Consider the following 20929-nt stretch of genomic DNA (forward strand, 5'->3'; position numbering starts at 1 on the left):
ATGGACCAAATTAATCCCCGGAGCTCATTTTACTTGAATTGCAACCATTTTCTTAAGAATAGTGTTTGATCTCAGGCAATTGCATTCAACACCGTGTTGCCATTTTACCACATTGATAGATGACCAGCAAGTTAACTACAATATCCTTGGGCACCAGGGTTGCAGAGGGCCCAATATACATAAATGATGGAGAGCAAAATGATCACCACTAATTTCATTAATCGTAGTATGCAATCAAGATGTCAGCTAGGTAAACAGCACAAAGTAACATTGCAAAATGCCATTTTTAAGGCCAATAACTGCTTCCAACGGTCAAAGGGGGTATTAAAAAAGGAAGCTGAAAGAAGGGTAAATATTTAATAGCTTAATTCAGGCAAATTCGTATGACTGTTCTTTTGTTACCAAATGGAATTATTATCCTCACTCAGTAGTGTGATCCCTGATGGCAATCAGTACTGTCAGGGACTGCTGGTGACTAATGAAGATGGCCATGTTTTATCTCCACTGTCAGAGACAGTATGCCTCTGAATACCAGTTGCTGGAATCCACAAGTGTGAGATATTGCTTGTGGGCTTCCCATAGACATCTGGTCGGTCTCTGCAAGAACAGGATGCTATTCTACAAGGGCCTTTGGTCTGATACTGCAAAGCTCCTTTTACATTCTTGGGACACCATGTGAATGATAGAATTCAAAAACTATGCTTAGCCAATAGTGCTACAACAGAATTCAACAAGGTTTCCAGGAAGAGATAGAAAATAAAACTTTCCTTAGTGTTGGGTGAGAGCATCTTATGATCCTCCCAACTTTATGGCTGACATAATGCTAACCTTTTTAGGCTTTCATTACCTGAGATCAGGATATCTATTGGAACATCTTTCTCCATATAAATCCAGCTGTGCCTTAAAAGTCATTCTTACAGCATCGCAGCTATGGCAGGTGGCAATATGGGAACAGGCTCCTGTGGTGCCTTGAATAAGGAATACTCTCCCCAGGAAGACTTGCTTGGCATTTATTTTTATATTATTTCAGTGCCAGGCAAATACCTTTTCATTTTCTTGAGTACTGTCATGATATTTCTACAGTTTCTGGTTACTATGATGCTCTTTCATCTGTTACTGATTCTTCTTTTTACTGTGTTCTGATTATATTTATTCTTGTATTTGTATACTACTACAGTAAGTCATCCGGGGGAAATTTATGAAGAGTGAGATATAAATTCCTGACATAAATGATGACCAAGCTCTTGACCTTTGGTTTAAAGTATTAAACCAAAGAACAAGAATATGAGGGAAACAATGATATATAAATAGTGATATATACTGACACCTGAAGTCTATTTAGAGCAAGTCAACAAGCTAAACATTGAAAGGCCCAATCAATTCATTTATTTTAATTGGCTGACTCACTAACACCATGAGACGACACAACTAATCAAATATTTGACATCTCATATTGAAGCACAACACATTGTTACGTGTTTTGTAATTATTTTTCTCAATGATTGACTTCACTTTAGAGGTTGATGAAGTTATGACCACAGATCTGATGGAGGCTGGTTCCAGTCTTCTCCCATTATGTCCTTCAGACTGAAATCTTTGAAATATTCTAGAAGATGGCTATCAACAAAACATAAGTATATCAGCACAAGTAGTTAATATATATATAAAGTTTTTTTGAAAAACATACGTAATTTTAAAATGATAGCTTTAGGGCAATACTGTTTTGAATAGGAGCATCTAATGTAGATTCACCTGATCTGCACCTCCTGGGCTGAAGTGCAAATCAGAAGCAGGCCATCTTCAGAATCCAAATTTGCTTGGTATTCCACTCATTGAGGTGGCTGAGCACTGCGTCTCTTCTTTGTGTTCATTTTCTCCTTGTACAATCTCAGGAGATTATATGGAGAGATAAATGGCTGCCCCCTCCCCATTCAATCCAATGGTGTACCAATGCCTTTTTCTGTAGTTTTCCCTAGAATGGAACATCATCAGTACCTGTCATTCCCAAAGGGGAATTCATACTGTTTTTAGCAGTGTCCAGTGCCAGATTTACATATAAGCTAAACAAGCTATAGCTTAGGGCCCCACTCTCTTGGGGGGCCCCACAAAATTTAAAAGAAAAAAACTGGATGCACATTTCCAAAATATAAGATAAAAAACAAATAAAATAGAACCTACATAGAGCAACAGTGTTTTGTGTTGTGTAGGCTCCTATTTGTTATGTGCAAATGGCTTTAGATACCTATTAGGTCCATAAATTACCATATAGCATATAGCATATATTCAACACAAAAAACAGTGACAATTTGTTGTTGACAAAGGACAGGTGGACATATAAAGGGTCCCATTACCTTCAGTAGCTTAGGGCCTCATCAAACCTAAATTCGGCCCTGGCAGTGCTAGTTGTGATTCCTCCATAATGACAAGAACTAGGGTGGTAGATTGGTTGGACTAGGACTAGGGAGGTCCCCACTCAGCCAAGAAGCTTACTGGGTGACCTTGGGCCAGTCACAGTCTCTCAGCCAAACCTGTCTCACGGGGTTATGGCGATATTATAATGGGTTCCTTGGAGGCAAGGTGGAATATAAATGTAACAACCACAACAACTTATGCAATTGGTAGCCATATGTGCTAAATACAGGACTGAACAAGCCTTCTAGAATCCACAAGAAGACATAATGGATGTTGGCTGATAATATATAGTTATCCTTCACCACAAAAGCATTTCTAGCGTTAGCTGAGGAAAAGGAATGTTCACTGCACTGTGGAAAAATGAGGACTGGCCTATGCTCCCATGATCCAGTCACCAGTGTTCCTGTATTTACCACTTTTACACTTCATAAAATAGGTCCTAGCAGTACACTATGAACTTGTCAATATGAAGAGTAAACAGCATAAATACTCAAGTATATCCCAATAAAGAATGAAGGATTTTCTAAATGTGTTACGTAAGCAGTTATCGTCAAGCATAAAAAGAAGCTTCAGGAACAGTTGGAAAGCAATTTGAGAGAGACGTGGGTGTTTTGTACTCACAAATTAGGGCCCTGCCCCTCTTTGATCTCTTCTTGTGGTATTGGATAAAGTGCCTCATACATTCTCCCAATACCAGACCCATGGATTGCATATGAATTCATCTTGTCCACACCGGGGGGGAAGTAGTCCCAAGGAATAATTGCTGTGCCATTCCAGGTGCCCCCATTTGCGTGCTGAGGTCCCCCAAATCATCCCTACCCCAATAACTCACACATCACACATAATTTTTGTTTAAGGTTTTTGGCATAATTTTTGGCCACAACTTTTATTATCATACAAAATTGTGAGTGGTTGCGTAGGCATTGGTTATGACTAGCTATCCCCCCCGCCTTGGGGGATAGCACTGACTCCCGGATTCCAGCGTAAGTCAGTGTGGAGGAACAAGCAGGGCAACTGGGGCTGCGTTACAGACCCTTCAGTTCCTCCCTGCCTGCGCCTTGGGGTCTTACACGGCCCGCACCCGATTCCAGGGGTTTGGACAAGGGGATGGTAAGCCCCAGAATTCCTTTAACGGAATTCCCATTCCGCAGCAGCATTGGAGGGGTAGGCACAGCCAATCCATACCCCTCCACCAACCAATTTAACCAATGCCTAACCGCCAACCTTACAAGTTGTGACGATTTGCTACGTAGTAGGCAAAACCCAATTGGCACACACTAATCAGCCAAAAGGAAAAATTCCTACTAGGCCCCCGCACCAAGGCGGACGACCCCATGACAGGCAATAGCAAGGTCAGAGCGAAGCCCAAATAAGGGAGGGCGGGCGGGTGATCCGGTGTCCACAGCGAAAGAGAAAGGAACAAGCTGTGGACCCAGTATAAATAACCTCTGACTCCACCCCTTACTTGGCAACATCAAATTTACCCCAGTAACAACAGTCACCAATCAATTCAATTCCCTTGCAACAGCCTGGCTGGCAACTGAGGATGTTTTGTCTGGCCCCATCCGCAACACGTGCTCTCTCTTTAATGAGAACACGCTTTGCGTGCTGAGGTCCCCCAAATCATCCCTACCCCAATAACTCACACATCACACATAATTTTTGTTTAAGGTTTTTGGCATAATTTTTGGCCACAACTTTTATTATCATACAAAATTGTGAGTGGTTGCGTAGGCATTGGTTATGACTAGCTATCCCCCCCGCCTTGGGGGATAGCACTGACTCCCGGATTCCAGCGTAAGTCAGTGTGGAGGAACAAGCAGGGCAACTGGGGCTGCGTTACAGACCCTTCAGTTCCTCCCTGCCTGCGCCTTGGGGTCTTACACGGCCCGCACCCGATTCCAGGGGTTTGGACAAGGGGATGGTAAGCCCCAGAATTCCTTTAACGGAATTCCCATTCCGCAGCAGCATTGGAGGGGTAGGCACAGCCAATCCATACCCCTCCACCAACCAATTTAACCAATGCCTAACCGCCACCCGAGCCCTTATGCTCGCCGCCAACCACTCACAAAGCAAACCACACCCTCAACTTGGACACCACTGCATCCAACCATACATCATTCCCAGACGTGGAAAGATGAACCCCATCAGCCCTGTATAAGACTTCCTCCTTAAACGAAATACGAGGGTGAGGAATCACGCATCCGCCCAAGCTCACCACCAACTTGCCCACCGCGGAATTAATCCGCTTCCTAACTTTCTCAGTGGATGCTGGGCAAGGACTGCCCCACCAAATGCGGCGCTGAAGCAACTGTGACCAAATCAATTTCGTATTAGGCACCATAGCCGCCAACTCCCTTAGGTCCTGTAAAATAACAGTACGCAGCGTATAGCAAGGAAAAGAAACCATATCATTCTCCCCAAGCTGCACCACAATCGCTGAAGGTGGGCCAAGCAGGAGGACACGCCTTTTCATGAGTGGCAAGAATTCCCTCCAACGCATCCCCCTTCTGGAGATCCAGGACACCTGCACATGCTGCAGAAGGCCCAGGCCATCTCCCAATCCAGACTGACGAGCTCTGTCAGCGGCCCAATGCACAATACTGTGGCCCACTATCCAGATACGGATAGTGCCCGGACCTAGGGTTAAAACAGAAATGTAAGTACACAGCCACATTATTTCCTCACATACGTTTTGAAAGCATCCGATCTCCATCGACCCAAGTCCTTTATCCTCTTCACGGATAAACCCCAATGGGCGGCTGTAGTTGCAGCACCAATCCGGAAGGAGTGAGGAGCGAACTCCGAAGCCTCAAGCCCACACGCTACAATGGCTTTACGCATCACCTTAGTGAATTGATGCCGTACTAATGGGTGCCCATCTTCGTGAATAAACAGGGGCCCTTCACCCACTGGTCGCAAGGCCAGGTACCGCTTAAGGTCCTTTACCGGACAAGGGCCACCTTCCCCAGACGCCGGGAGCCTGATAACGGCTCCCCTACCCAGCTGATCCGTCTTTGAGTTTCTGATATTAATTTGCAAGTCAGACGGAGACATACTCACGTCCTGCAACAAGCCCCTGGAACCTCCATCCCGCTTTGGCTCAAGGACCACCTCTCCTACTCTCAGGGCCCCAAAGAAAGCCAATGAGAAAGCTGCAGAAAACAAACGGGCCTCGAATTTAGACCAACAGATGCTACGCAATTTAGTATGCATCTGCGCCAGCAACTCTAATGTAATAGGCCGTCTAGGAATAGGCTTAGAGGGAGTGAGACGCCCCCAACCTTCCACAGCTCTGCGCACCACAAACTTCCCACACGGATCCTTGTTAAAAAATGCCCTGCTAAAAAAGGAAATCGCTGCCGAATGAAGTCGCAGCGTCCTGGCCGCCCGGCGCATCTGGAATAGATGTGCCAAATACTTGAGCACCTGAGAGGAAGAATGGGGGGGCAGTAACCTCCTCAACCGTCTGTCCATTAAATAATAAAAAATCTGCCCAGGCCTTTTTATAAGACCTCAAAGTAGAGGGGGCAACAGTGGAGGGGGCAAGAAATGCAGCTACTCCCTGTAAAACTAAGGGAAGACAGCAAATCATTCTCGCCCAGCTGTACCACCAGCACTGCGGGAGGATCTGCACAGGTCACACTCGACCGCACCAAAGGAAGGATCTCTTCCCAAAGCATTCCCCATCTGGACAGCCAGTATATGTTCACATGGGCAGGAAGACTGAGATGGCGCCCCAGTCCAGACTCGTCAGCGCGCTTGCCAGCCCAGTGTACAATGCTGTGGCCCAAATGTGCACAGCTGCTCCTATGAAAAAAGGAAATAACAGACAAGCATCAGCACAGACATCATTGTGACACTTCCTGATATAACCCTTGTCAGCGTCAGACTTCCAATGACCCGTATTCAAAATCCTGTCTACTGACAGGCCCCCAGTGTGCAGCCTTTGCAGCAGCACCTATTCGGAAGGAATGAGGCGTGTTCAGCGGTAAGCAAGCCGCAGGCCGTAATAACTGGTGCACGAGGTAAGCACATTGATGCTTGGCTAACGGGAACCCATTTTCATGCACTAGGAGCGGGCCAGCCCCCAGGGGAATGAAAAGCCAAATATTCTGTTATCCATAACTGGGCAAGGGCCCTCCTCACCTGTGTCGGGAAGCCAGATTGTGGCACTCCTGCCCACTAAGTCTGTTTTAGAGTTCCCAACTCTAATGACCAGCTCCAAAGCGGATAAGGAAAAGTCCTGAAGCAATAAGCCTCCAGACTCTCAGCCCCGTGCTGGCACCAACAACCATTTCCCCAACCCTCAGTGCACCAAAAGGCAATGGAATACTGAAAGGAGTCTCGCCTTGATCTTTAACCAGCAGACAAGTTTTAACTTGTTGCAGCTACTGCATAGGTAAAAATTGACAGACTTCCTGCCCACTGTCCTATGAGGTTGGAGCCTATTCCAACCTTCCAAGGCCCTGCGCACTACAAACTTTATACAAGGGTCTCTGAAAAATAAAGCTTCAGTATAACAGACATTGCAGCGGACTGAATTCTAATAGTTATAACCGCATGCCCAATCTGCAGCAGGTGGACCAAATACTGCAGGATCTGCTCAGAGGATGGGGGCCAGTTCATCTGAATAGCCGAGGACTGCCAGCTTAAGTCTAAGAAATCCATCCAGGCCTTCCCATAAGAGCTAAAAGCAGCAGGGGAAATGGAAGCTGCTGCTCTCTGTAATTACTAATTGTTGTCAAAATGCCACAGGTGGTCTGGAAAATTCTGGCAGTAGCTGAGTGTCTGGAGCCCAGGATCTGAAGCGCTCCATCTGAAAATGGGATAGAGTGTCAGCGACATCATTAGAGGATCCCGTAATCAGGAGCAGAAAGCACAATATTAAACCTTAAACGGCGCAGCTCGAAAACGTGAGCGGAGGGGCGGAGACTCTGCTGGAGCGTGAGGACTGTTTTGCCAAGACGCTCACCACTACCTGGTTATCAGGCCAAAAGCAGATCCGATGGTCACTGGACTCCTCGGGCCACATGTGAACTGCTACTACAATGGGGAAAACTCAAGAAAGTTAGGTCACATGATTGCCTCACCACACTGGGCTTGAGGCCATGGCTTTGCACACCAGCAGCCCTTGAAATAACAACCAAAGGGCAAAGATCCAGCAGCAGCAGCATGAACCTGAAAATCCCTGTGCGGGTTCAAGGTATCCTGCCATGGCGAACGACTATTGCATTCATTTCGGAATTGCAACCATTGCATGATTAATTAAGTGACCCAGCAAGATCGGATCTGATGAAGCATCACTTGCTACAGAGGAAGTATTACAAAATAACTTCCTTCAAGGCAGACAGCTTCTCCATAGGCAAGTGGTATGTTTTAGCAATGATATCCAACTGGATCCCTAAATAAAATGGGAATATGGGCAAAAGGTATTGAGCTATTGCTTGCCAGCTTCCAGCCCCCCGCTTGGGCAGGGGGCATCTTGTGCTGCCATCATGATATGTAAATTTACAGGGCCGACGCTGGCCAGAACCCCTAAAGAAGTCCCGACAAAGCTGCCGCCGAGCCAGCTTCCTTTTCAGACACACACTCTGTGTAATGCAAAAACACACTCCATGCAGTGCACACACACTCCATGCAATGCAACTATACACTCCGTGCAATGCAAAAACCACACTCTGTGCAATGCAACTACACACTCCGTTCAATGCAACTAGACACTCCGTGCAATGCACACACACTCCATGCAATGCAACTACACTCCATGCAATGCAACTACACACTCCGTTCAATGCAACTAGACACTCTGTGCAATGCACACACACTCCATGCAATGCAACTACACTCCATGCAATGCAACTACACTCCATGCAATGCAACTACACACTCTGTGCAATGCAACTAAACACTCCGTGCACTGCACACACCCTCCGTTCAATGCAACTACACACTCCGTGTAATGCACACACACTCCGTGCAATGCAAAAAACACACTCTGTGCAATGCAACTACACCCTCCATGCAATGCACACACACTCCGTGCAATGCAACAACACACTTCGTACAATGCAACTACACACTCCGTGCAATGCACACACACCCTCTATGCAATGCACACACCCTCCATGCAATGCAACTGCAAATCTCTCACGCAATGCAATGCAATTGCAGCCCGTGCAGCACCGTGCCCTGCAACGCACAGAGCAAACTGCAATGCGGGCACGCAAAGGTGCTTTCTCCCGCTTGCATATTGCAAACGTGGCGCCCGTTACATCCCTCGCAGTGAGGTAACCACCAAAAGGACCTAAGTGTCCAGGTAGAGGAATGGGGGAGCATGCAGCTGTCCCATACAGGGACCAATCCTGCAACCTAGGCATTACCGGCACTATGCGCTGACCCAGTGAAACCAATGCTTCATGGACCACATGGGGACACTATTCAGGCCGGAAACGCTTCCAGGCCATCGAATTCTAGGGCAAAGCCCTAGGATCACCTGCTAGGCCAGGCATAAATATTTCCAGTGAAATAGCAGAGTTGAGGTAGCCCACAGCTTGTCCAGGTACCCCTGCTTGCCCTTTTAGAGGGAAGCACCCCTTCAAGAAACCCAAAATTCTTTTATCACAAATGGGCCGAACTACCCAGCAACAGAATAGCCCAAAAGGAGCAGTTTGTTTTGGTTTTTTACAACAATGACTAAGAGGGGTATATGAACCCTGTCTCCCAGGTCCTAGTCCTACACTTTAGCCACTAAGCCACAATGGCTCGTCTCTAAAATGGCAGTCACCACTATCAGGGCAAAACAAACTTGGAGAAAATAAACTTGTTCAGAAACAGCATAGTTCAAGAGCATATACAGCGGGCTCATAGTCACTGGAGGCACAGGGAGCCTCTGGCACCCTCTGTCTGCCTCAGATATACCTTAGCAGCAACTGGGCCTGCAAGCAGATACATAGAGAGAATGAATCACGTGTCAGAGACTTAACAATTAACTGGTACCTGTAGCAGACTTAGGCTTGGAAGTTGTGTGCAGGCTGACTAGGCCTCCCTGCTTCTGCTCTTGAGAATCTGAGTCTCATAGCAATATTAAAGGAACTCAAAATAGTGCTCCTGTCCAAGGCTAGATTAAAATTTGGCCAACAGCGCTGCACACACTCAAAATAAAGCCAACCTTCGGGGATACTATAAACGAAAGTGATTCCAGCTAAGCTGGGAACAGCCCTGACTAGCCCCACAATTTACAACAGGAGAAATGGGGGAAACCTTTTTGCGAAAGAAAGCCCCTAATGGGGCTCTCTCCCTATTGAAAAGGCAAGCCACAGATACAGGGAGAATCTTCTCACAGGACAGGGTAAGGGGTGGGGTGGGAAATCAAACAGGAAAAAGAGGGAATTAAATTATTTAAGGGACTAGAGAGGATTAAAAGAAGGGGGAAATAAAGAAATGTAACCAGACAATGAGAAGATTGCATCACTGTCCTCCAGACAGTCCAAGTGCTCCATGTGATCCGGTGTCCACAGCGAAAGAGAAAGGAACAAGCTGTGGACCCAGTATAAATAACCTCTGACTCCACCCCTTACTTGGCAACATCAAATTTACCCCAGTAACAACAGTCACCAATCAATTCAATTCCCTTGCAACAGCCTGGCTGGCAACTGAGGATGTTTTGTCTGGCCCCATCCGCAACACGTGCTCTCTCTTTAATGAGAACACGCTTTATATCAGCTTTAAATGTCAACGGAAGTCCTTTCTGCACAATGGAACACAAAATACACTCTAAAAACGACATCACTATTTTCACATAAAGTTGTATCAGTACAAGATATTAAGCCACATAACCATTTTAAAACAAAGTTTAGCACAATACTTAATTATCAAGATAACACTGAATTGCTGCACTTGAAGTTCCTGTTAGCGCTTCTGTGAAAATGTCAGCTGTTGTTTTAAACATTTATAATACCATTCTATCTATTCAAAAATTTAATACAGAAGTTCAATTAAGAGAAGTGCAACTTTTGAGTTTTAGAAAGTGCTTTAATATAATGAACAAAGAAAGATATTCATGTCATTGGAAGACTTTCAGGTAGTATACAAAAAAGTAAGTGGACTTCTTATTCAGTTTCAATTTCAATATGTCCTCTGAGTAACCATCTGACAGAACGGATTAAAAAGGAAGCATAAATCCCTGAAGCCAACATTAATTCAAATAAATAGCAGGAATTACAGGATTTCATTTGTAAAGAGGCAACCACCAGCTGCTTGCAAAAGCAATTACACTAGCTCTTTACAGAGATGCCCTAATTGAAACTATTGGTATTGAAGTTGTAACATTAACATCAAAGGAGACGGGTAATAATTTAGATATAGGAATGTGCCAAAGGCAGCATTTGCATTAAATCTGTGCCACTCTAGGAGCCAGCTAGATCCCTCAGAGATCCATTCCTTCCTTTTCCAGAAGGCCATATCTTGGTAGACTGACATTGGCTATGTACACACTAATCTGCTTGTAGCACAAAAATGCAGTTTCTCTCAATCCAGTATTATTCATGTTTGTCCTCAACATGCTGCCTTCATTGTAGATTGATTCTAGATCCTGCTGTCCACAAGGATGGGTGCAGTTTAAAAAACATCCCCTTGATTTGGTTATCTACATCTTTCCCTCCCTGCATATACCTCAGGTGAATAAAAGAGGAAGTGAATGAATGAATGAATGAATGAATGAATGTTGTAATATACTTGTATGCATGAAAGGGTTAACTTGAGCTCAGACACCATTGATTCTAGAATAAAATGTCTTTACAGACATACATTTTGCACTGTTCCACAACTGCCAATATTTGATGTTCAGAAATGTGTCAGGCTACCAGCAAAACTGACCAGCAAAAAAACCCAACAGCCCAACCTGTGTTCTTTTAAAGCAACTTAATCTGCATAAATCAACAGATGAAGCTTTTGACTCCATCTAGGTCAACATTATCACCTGCTCTTGTTTGTATGCCAAGCAATCATTACAAGGCACAGGAGCAGGGTAGGGCCCACTGAAAACAATTTGAAACCCTAAACAGAGGTTGATTTAGGGCCTCTGGGCATAGATGTGAAGTTCTGCAGTCAACTCCTGATCTGCCATGGACACACAGTGTGACATCAGACATGTCTCTGTGTCTCCCGTTAGCAGGGAATAATAGTAACTGGTCTTTCAAGTGTGTAGGGATAGGATAGGGGAGAAAAAATGTTAATGTTAAAACATAAAATATAAAACCATCCCTAGAACTCTCACACCAGATCTCGGTGATTATCTTTCAATAGCCATTGTATTTGGAACAGATTCCTTCTCTCCATTCCGTTGCTTCCTTGATTTCTTCTTTTCTTGACTCCCTTTTTAAAGCCCTCTTCAGGCATTCAGAAGAACATTGTGGGTTTAGAGTGAGGAATGAGCATGCACATGAGCCCTATGACTGCCATACATTCAGCACCCAGGGGGATTATAACCAGCTAAATATAGCTAGAATCCTCCCTACAATCAGGAAACCAGGCCCACCCAGGATTCCAATTACATTCAGCTGAATGTGGTTAGACTCCCTCTACCAACCTTTGCACTGAACACACAAAGTTCAGGGGAAGAGGGGGTATGATGAGTGTGCATGGGAACAATGGGGGCTGGGCCAATATGTCTGCGCCCATCTCCATGCAGTCTCTCACAGACTTTTGATTAACTGAAGAGGGCTCTTGTCTCCATTTTTCTCCCCCCCCCAAACCTGTTTCTCCCTACTGCTTCCGTATATAAACTTAAGCAGCAAAGTAGAAGTTGCTGCTCCCCTCTTTGCAAAAAGCAAGGAAGGTAACCTGAAGCACAATGCCAACTGCAGGCAAAACTGAACATTATATTCAACTAAGCCCTATTCAGAGGAGACCCACTGAAATTAATGAACTAAAGTTTGTCATGTCTACTCTGAATGGGACTAACATTCAATACCATCCGAACACCCACAGTTTAATTTTGTTTATGAAGCTGGGAAGAAGAACATCACTCTTCTCTCCAGCAACTGCCAGATCTAATAATAACTTTGCTCCTGGTGACAAAGCAACTGGAATTTTGGGGCTGTAGTCACAACCCTTTGTTTAAGGATCACAGTTAAATAGTGATGATGGCAAAGCAAACAAACCGCCCTACACCTGTTAGCTCTGTCTGTACTGGTTTTAAACACAGAATTATTATTTGTTCAGCTCCAATAGTAAATAGGTTATTCAATAAATATTCTGTCAGCTGTGGATTTCTGCTGTGAATTGCTTTCAGTATTCCTCACCTCAAGTATATTGCTGGATAGAACCCAGAGGGTGTTGGCATCCCAGATAGCTTATTTCATTTTCTGGGAACAATGATACAGCCACATTTTCATCTGTGTTTTAGATGCTGCATCTTATGCTGTATATTAAAGTCTAAATGCAATCAAAACTGTTGTTCAGAAGATAAGATTCACATGGCAATTGTGTGTGCTTTGAAGCAGAATTCACAAGTCACCTTGAACCAAGCTGGAGTGAATTAAATGAAGATTACCATAAAGGACAGTCTTAAGCCCTATTAGTTCAGTGGGACTTTCCTTGGTAAATGTATATAAGATTGCAGCCTTAAATCATGAATAAACCACAAAGAGAAAGTTTGATTTAAGCTGCTGATTCTAAATCAGACTTCCCATTTCCACTTCAATGGTTTCCTAAACAAAATATCACAATAATTGTTTGATATAACTCTTAAAATTTGTTGCTATAACACTAAATAGTAGTATACTACATAATAAGGAAAATTGTGTGTGTGAATTCACTCTGTCCTCCATATATTTTGCGTAACATCTCAGGTTTAACACTGATTTAAGAAAGTACAGGGAAACTGCGACCCCACCCTCATATACCTTTCACATCTGTACAAACATTGTTATCTGAACATATTTCTTGATAACAAATGAGAAATATAAAGCTAGGCTTGATTCCACAAAATTAATTTCTTTTTCTTATTTAATTTCAGTGCAATTACTGCACATTTACCTGACATAAAGTCACTGAGAACACACCCAGGTGAGCTTTCAGATATCATGTCCTAATCCGGAAACCTATAGCCTTGAGTGCTGATTCCTTGGTTTCCTCTATCCAACATTTGCTGAGATGCCCCAAACTAGTACTAACGATAGTACTAACTTCCAATGCAGGGTTTGAAGTAGGTTTGCAAACCAGACTTTGGGGATTACTAACCTTAGTTTGCCTGATTTGGACATCACAGCAAACTGTGGTTAGAGCAACATGAAAATGGAGAAGAGAATCAGCAGATGAGAAGGGAGGAGGAAATACATGAGCTTGCAAGCACATCCCCATTTATGATCCTCCAAATTATGGATACTTAATGAATTGGACTTGATGACTATCCAGCTTCATGAATGAGCAGGGAATATCAATCCAGATTTCCCCATTCCAAGTCCAACACTCTATTCCCCATAACACACCTGCTCTCGTATTATATGATACTGCTTGCCGAAGAAGTAAATAATGTGTTCCCCAATTCCATTCTTATAGCATGAAAAGTTTTTTAGAATAAGATGTTCTTACTTATCTAAGATCTTCTGTGAAAGTATATCAAAAACTGAAAAAATAAATCATTATAATATATGCCATATAATTCCTATTCTGTTCACATTGCACAGATATAAACTGACTCATGATAAACAGTAAAAACCTACTGAAACAGTAACATATTGATGCTGTACAAAATTCTAAAATATGATGGTATGCAAATAATTTATTATGAATCTCCATAGCATAACCCATGATTATTAGCTTCTAAATGTAAAATGCCTTTCTATGGGAATATATATGCATTGCTTATAATGGTTTTAAGGAATGCTGAATTGCTCAGCACTAAATAGAAAGGGAAATGGTCTCAGATAAATTTATAGCATAATAAAAACTTTGATGTAAATGCAGGATGTGCCAACAGGTGAGAGGTTTTTTTAAATTAATTTGATCGAATAAGCTCCATGGAACCAATTTGCAAATGATTTGCAGATGTGTTGGCATTGCTTAACTGTATTGCCATGATTTATGTTACTTAACACTAACGCAGATGATGAAATGAATTTATTGTCTGTAATTACCACAACAGGGGGGAAAAAGCGATCAGAAAGGAAAACGAGATTTAAAACAAAACCAAAAAACCTTGAACACAGAGAATGGCTATTTAAACTCTGCTCATAAAGCAAACTGTGGAAAACCATTGATTTAATTATACCGCAGCAACCAATTGTACCATTATTTGCAATTGCTTGCAAAATTCTTTAGCAAAATGACCTTATCTGATCTGGAGAAACTAGGTCCCATTATTTCATACACTCATTTATGAGTAATTTCCACTGAACATCCATTGAAAATTATTCATGAATGCATTTTAGATGATGCCATGGCCAGGACCTCCATTAAGTTAAATAGCGGACATATAGTAATCAAATAACTTGGTGCAAAAATATTAGTATAAAAAGAGCTACAATTTTACAGAGTTTTACTCATCATCTTAATCCCTGCAGTGAACTAAAGATAGTCACATTAGGTGGCAATCCTAAACTCACTTACCTAGGAGTAAGCCCCATTAAACTCAGCAGGCTTACTTTTAAATTGGCATGCATAGAATTCCACGCAGCTGTTTGCAACTCTGAAGAAGAACACATGGTGTTCTTTTGCTTCATTTTACACAGTAATAGAAGACTGGGTGCACAATGTGCATATAATAATATTCACAAGTTTTATGTACTCAGGATGATGAAAAAAGGTAGAGGGTGGCACTCCATAGCATCTGCTGCCTAAGGCAACTGACTCACTCTACCTAATGGCACGGTCGGCCTTGAAGCCACCCACAAAGATGCAGAGGGGTCATGTTAATGATTTATACATGCATTCTATAATGTCAGCATACACAAATGTGAGAATCATTGTGTTCATAAAACAGGAAATATACAGGGAGCATCCTAATCAAACCTCACTTGGTTAAATGCTTGTTTTGTTTAATTTAACAACAGAAAATTTTCATGCAGAATTCTACTTACCTCAATACAATCTCCTGCAGAAAGAAGTAATACAAGATGTTGGCCATGCCTAGCAAAACAAAATCATGAGGATGAGGGGTGGGTGGGAATCAATGGCATTGTCAAAACAGGTTTCATAGGAATACAAAACAGTCAACATAACAATTTAATGAATTCCATAGCAGATTATAGAAAAGAACAAAATGTCGTGAGTGCTGCCATAAAATGGAGTATGTTGCCTTCACTTTGGGTAGACTTAGCCATTGTTTTCTGGAGCTAGGAAAGCTCAGGCTGTGTATGCATTGCTGTTTACTCCGGCTCCAGTGCGCTCCCACTGCTGGTGTTTGAAGCCATGTAAACTTGACGCTAGCCACAATCTATAGCTAACTTACAGGTTCTTGAGAAATATTGCTGTTTGATGTGTGAAAACAGAAGCCACGTTCACTTCACAGTTAAGCTGAGGTGTGTACATTGAGATAGTTACTGCACATGCTCAGATGACAACTTCATTGATAGGCATTCAGGAGAATGTAACAGTGTGGGACTTCATCTATAAACCAAAGTCTAAAGTAATAGACACAATGCTTTGTTTACATGGCAAAACTTACGGGCAGACTTCCACTTCCAAATAGTTTCTTGTTGCACTATTCAAAAAGAAGGATTCAGCCACTGTGAAAGAAATAATACCAGAATGCTAGTGTGTGAGGTTTGGAAGGAAAGGGAAAGAGAATTAACCAAGGAATTTTATTATTATTTCAGAAAGGCAAGAAATTCTTCATCTTTATCATAGTTCACTCTCACATCTATTAAATGTTTCACATACAGTTTAACTCAAAAGCGCATGGGTTCTTGTTTCAGATAAGATCTTTCTATGGATTCTGTAATGATATAACAAACTGGTTCATGTCTGGATGAATCTGGTTCACCTCCATGTAATCCATACACTGTGATTCAAAAAACATGTTGACTTAGTCATGTCCAAAACCTTGTGCATAAGCAGTGAGTAAGACTGTTGACTTTTTCCCCCTTTGAACAACAAACCATCTTCTAAACCCTCAATTTCAAAAGTGGTTTGCCATGTTACATGCATGTGAGGGGAAGGAAGGGCTCACCTTCAAAGCTCTTTGGGGTTCATGGGACTAATTATTTAGTTCTTTGGGTCCTGCCATATCTATGGGTGCTCTATGATGACTGCAGACATTTTAGGTTTCTGTATCTCGAACACTAAAGTTCATGCCAGGAGTTGCTGTATTTTTATAGACCAGTATCTGCTTTTATTCATATCCATGACATATTTCATGCTTTGTTTATTACTTCATCCCCGGTGAATAGCAGACCTTCATAGCATACCACAAACTGCTTTGAGAATTCCCATCAATTTTAGAAAAGGTTAGTTGTGTTTCATGTGGAACTGCTGTTTGGAATGCCCAAAGTCCTTCCTCCAGCATGCTGAACTAGCTGAGTTGTTTTAAAAAACAAAAACAAAATGCTCTTGGCTATTAAAATGTTATCATGTTATTACAAAAAGTTAAAATCCTACTACGTTTAGTAGGAGCTTTCGGGGGTTGAAGTAAGTGAAGAATAAAGCTGTGTGTATAGGGCAAATGTAAATAATGACCAGGATTAAACAATGATCGGACTGTGCAACCTTAAGTGGAAGAGGCATGAGGTACAGACATCCAGTTCTCCCACACTGGTTTCAAAGGGACTGGCTTTGCCAACTCTAGGCTGAAATAGGGGGGAGCATGATCCTGGGGTCTCTGCAATGAATGAAGGGACCTTAGATCCAGTTTGCCCAAGCCACATTTTGGGCTACTGTGAGAGAAAGAGCCGCCATCTCTAGATATATACCCATTGAACTATTTACAGCATAGCAAGTCCCCACACACAACCTCAACAGGCATGACCCTTTGCCAGCAGAGATCCATCTCTACAACATCCCACCTATTCCAGTTTGTGCTCATGCCACTTTTAAAAAGAAATGCACAATGTTCCTTCATTTTGAACTTGTTTGGCAATACAATTAACAGGAAATACTTCATCTCAAGAAGCACTGTACACATGAGCTCTTGATACACATTAATACTACTAGAAAAAACTGCTAGTTGAATCAATATTAGTTTTCTAGGCCTGAAACGTTACCACTTTTTGTGTTGTATACCCTTCATAAAACCTCACCTTCATAGTCCCAAAGGCCATCAAAAGGCTTTCCAGGTTCACCAGGTGGAGCTGGAGGATCATCGAAGAATAAGGAGTTCACTTCCATTACTAAGCCTTGAACACCAGGTTTAAATGTGATAGTCACTGGAGCATGCAAAACCGGTATGCTGTTCCAGGTATTTACAATTTTATATTCTACCTACATAAACACATTAAAAGTGATAAAGATTTATATTATCTGGTTCCAACAGAGTTAGTCTGCGGCTGTTACTGCTACATTTCCATAGTACATTAAGGGCGTTTTCCCCATATTGTGCTATTTGGGCAACCAAGATATTGCAGTGAATGTGGCTGTAGTCTTCTGGGGACAAACTTTTCCCCACAAAGGTTTCCAATGTGCTGAATCAGATCCAAATCAATTAAGCATGATAATTAGAAAACAAAATTTTAAAAGAAGTACATGCATGTTAGCTGCCTAAGTGGCTAATAAAAAATACTAATAAAATTTTCTAATAAAAAACTATCATTAGCAAATGTAGTTGAAGCGAAATATTAGATTAGGAACAAAAATAAAAAGTGCACATTATGTGATTTAAATGTTACAAAGTTTTAGCTGTGGTTGTTTACTGGAATACTTGCAAACATTTTAAGGCCATGACAACTCAATAGCATATATTTTTCTATAATTTCTGGAATATTTTGTGTATGTGGAATGCCTGGAAAAGACCCTGATGTTGGGAAAGATGAAGGGCACAAGAAGAAGGGGATGACAGAGGACGAGATGGTTGGACAGTGTTCTCGAAGCTACCAGCATGAGTCTGACCAAACTGCGGGAGGCAGTGGAAGACAGGAGTGCCTGGCATGCTCTGGTCCATGGGGTCACGAAGAGTCGGACACGACTAAACGACTAAACAACAACAATTTACATTTCAAAACAACATAGGCTTTCTAGGTACAGTCACCTAAGAAACAGTAAAACTTTTAAACTCCCTAGTCTAGCTGGTACTGTGCTCATTCATTCATTTAATATCAAATCAATCATAAGGGGGGGGCAAGTGATGTGGGGGAATATACTGCCACATCCCGAGTCCTCTGAGCCAGGCCACAACAGAAGGTGAGCAGGTGATTTATTATTCTTTTTCACTATTCCAGCTCCAGACCAGTACAGCCTAGGGGCCTGAAGACTGGGCCCCTCCAAGGGCTCTGGATTCAACAGCCTGCAGCATCCTATTTCAGAGCTTCTGTTGTTTTTTTAAAAATAATATTTATTACTTTTATAGATTACAAAAAGAGAGAAAAAAGCAAAAAAGAGAAAAAACAGAAGAAAGAACAAAGGGGAAAAAAAGAAAAACACAATACAATACAATATATAAACAATACAAAACACAACCTAAACTCAAAACTAAACACATTAAGCTGAACTAAACAAACCCCACTCCCAAAACAAAAACAATTTAAAAACATACATCATCTCTTTTCCATACTCTATCTTTCATTCCCTTGTTTCCTCGACCTCCTCACACCTCCCTTTTTGTGTTCCACTTCTATTAATTGTTTCAGCAAATCCTTTCCATCTTTCTCCATTTTCTGTGATATTGTAAATAACGTATTATTTTAACCTTATTTTCCATTAAAGCTAAATTACTTATATGTGCTTAACTTCTTATAACATTTCTGTTAAGCCCATAAATAATAAAAAATAAAAAATCATTCCACCATTCCACCATTTTTCTATCACTCATTCATTTTACCATAAGTCTATATATAAACTTTAAATTTTTCAATCTTCTTCCACCATCTCCTCTCCCAGGTCTCGGATTCTGCCAGTCCTTTCCGTCAATTCCATAAAGTCCATCAACCTGGTGATCTTATGTCCGAGGCTCCCAACTCTCCTCCAAGTCCCTTCTGCAGGTCCTCTTCATTTTCTTTAATGCTAAATAGCCAATCTCGGGGAAATTCCAACCTGTCAATCCTTTTCTTCCTTCTGAACAGATCAGCTGAATTTCCATAGTTAAAACTACAGTCCATAAAGTATTTCCGGGTATATTTCAAGATTCCTCCAATTCCAAAGGCCCCCAAAACTTCAATCTCCTCCAGACCCGAGTCCATGTCCCAAAAGTCAGTTAGTCCCTGCATAGAGGGCTCTTTCCAACTTTCCTTCTTTAATCCAAACCGGGATCCATTCCTCGGAGTCTGGCTTTTCCTAGATTCAATCATAGAAGGCCTCAATTTATAATCTCCAATTTGCTTCTGTAAATCCCCAGATCTCACTTGTATTATTTTATGTTCAACAACAGCTGCATTCTCCTTCTCCTCCTTCTCCTCCACCATTTGTCCTGCCAAAGTGGGTTCCTGTACCAAGTCCTGAATTATTTCTGTGTTAGTGTTCACTTTTTGACTCAAGTTGGTCACTTTCTGTTCCAAATTATCAACTTTGAGAGTCATATCATCCATCTTCTTGTGAAGCTGTCCCAGCGAACAGCTTATCTTACATAAAACAGTCACAATGGCCTCTCCTGTCAACATTTTGAAATAGTCCAAAGTCGCTCTCTGGTTCCCAAACTCCTTTTCTGCAGCTGGAACTCCCCCAGTTACAGTCCTGTTACAATTTCAAAAGCTCCCTCTAGAGGGAAACAGTCTCCACTTGTATCAGTTCTTTCAAGCACAATTTCAAACATTAAAGATAAATTTTCAGTTACTTTTCCTCTTTCTTTTTTTAAACGCAGAAAGGGACAATGGAAACAGTATCTTACTCTTGTTTAGCTAGCTGTCAAATCCTTTCTGTCAAAAGCACTCTCTCCAAACGTCATCTGGCAGCCCGTTCCCAGGTTCAGAGCAGTGGCAACTTGATTCTTTCACTCTCTCCTGCAGGCTCACTAGATCCAAAAATTTCCCCCTCTTCTCCTGCTTCCAAGGGGGTTTTTGTATTTTTAAACCGGTGGAAATTTAATCCTTTGCCAAAAGCTTTCAAAGGCTTTACTTGTAACGTCTTTGCTTCAGACGATTTACAAAAACGGGAGGCGGACTTCCTGTTTATAACCTTCCCATTTCAGTGCCAAATTGAAGTATTTAAGAATCCAATTTTCTGTTTTACTCACGAGTAGTTGTCTAAAATCCAATTGTCCACAGGAAAAAGTCAGCGCTCTCCAGCAACAGCAATGCGGCTTCACTCCGTGAAAGAAGCAGTCAATTCAAAGCACCGCGCCACTCACCCCACGTCACTCTGGATCCCCAAAACAGGGTTTCCCTGCGAGTAGGGGAGGCGCAAAGGTGCCAGCCGAATCCCACATCCACAG

General features: G+C 42.3%; 1 protein-coding gene across 1 annotated transcript in view; it reads right to left on the minus strand.

Annotated features, from left to right (window-relative positions):
- Window positions 1-1363: 1363 nt before the first annotated feature.
- Window positions 1364-20929, minus strand: part of LOC308485862 (UPF0462 protein C4orf33 homolog) — a 41632-nt gene continuing 22066 nt past the window's right edge. Inside the window, exons 6-11 of the mRNA XM_081022097.1 lie at window positions 17652-17832; window positions 16082-16142; window positions 15495-15543; window positions 10128-10162; window positions 3034-3198; window positions 1364-1617 (exon numbers count right to left, since the gene is read on the minus strand). Coding sequence (XP_080878223.1) covers window positions 1530-1617; window positions 3034-3198; window positions 10128-10162; window positions 15495-15543; window positions 16082-16142; window positions 17652-17832 — 579 coding nt within the window. The 3' untranslated portion in view covers window positions 1364-1529. The remainder of the gene's footprint in view (window positions 1618-3033; window positions 3199-10127; window positions 10163-15494; window positions 15544-16081; window positions 16143-17651; window positions 17833-20929) is intronic.

Source organism: Podarcis pityusensis (genome assembly GCF_964106645.2).
Source record: "Podarcis pityusensis genome assembly, chromosome: 9".
Classification (NCBI taxonomy): domain Eukaryota; kingdom Metazoa; phylum Chordata; class Lepidosauria; order Squamata; family Lacertidae; genus Podarcis; species Podarcis pityusensis.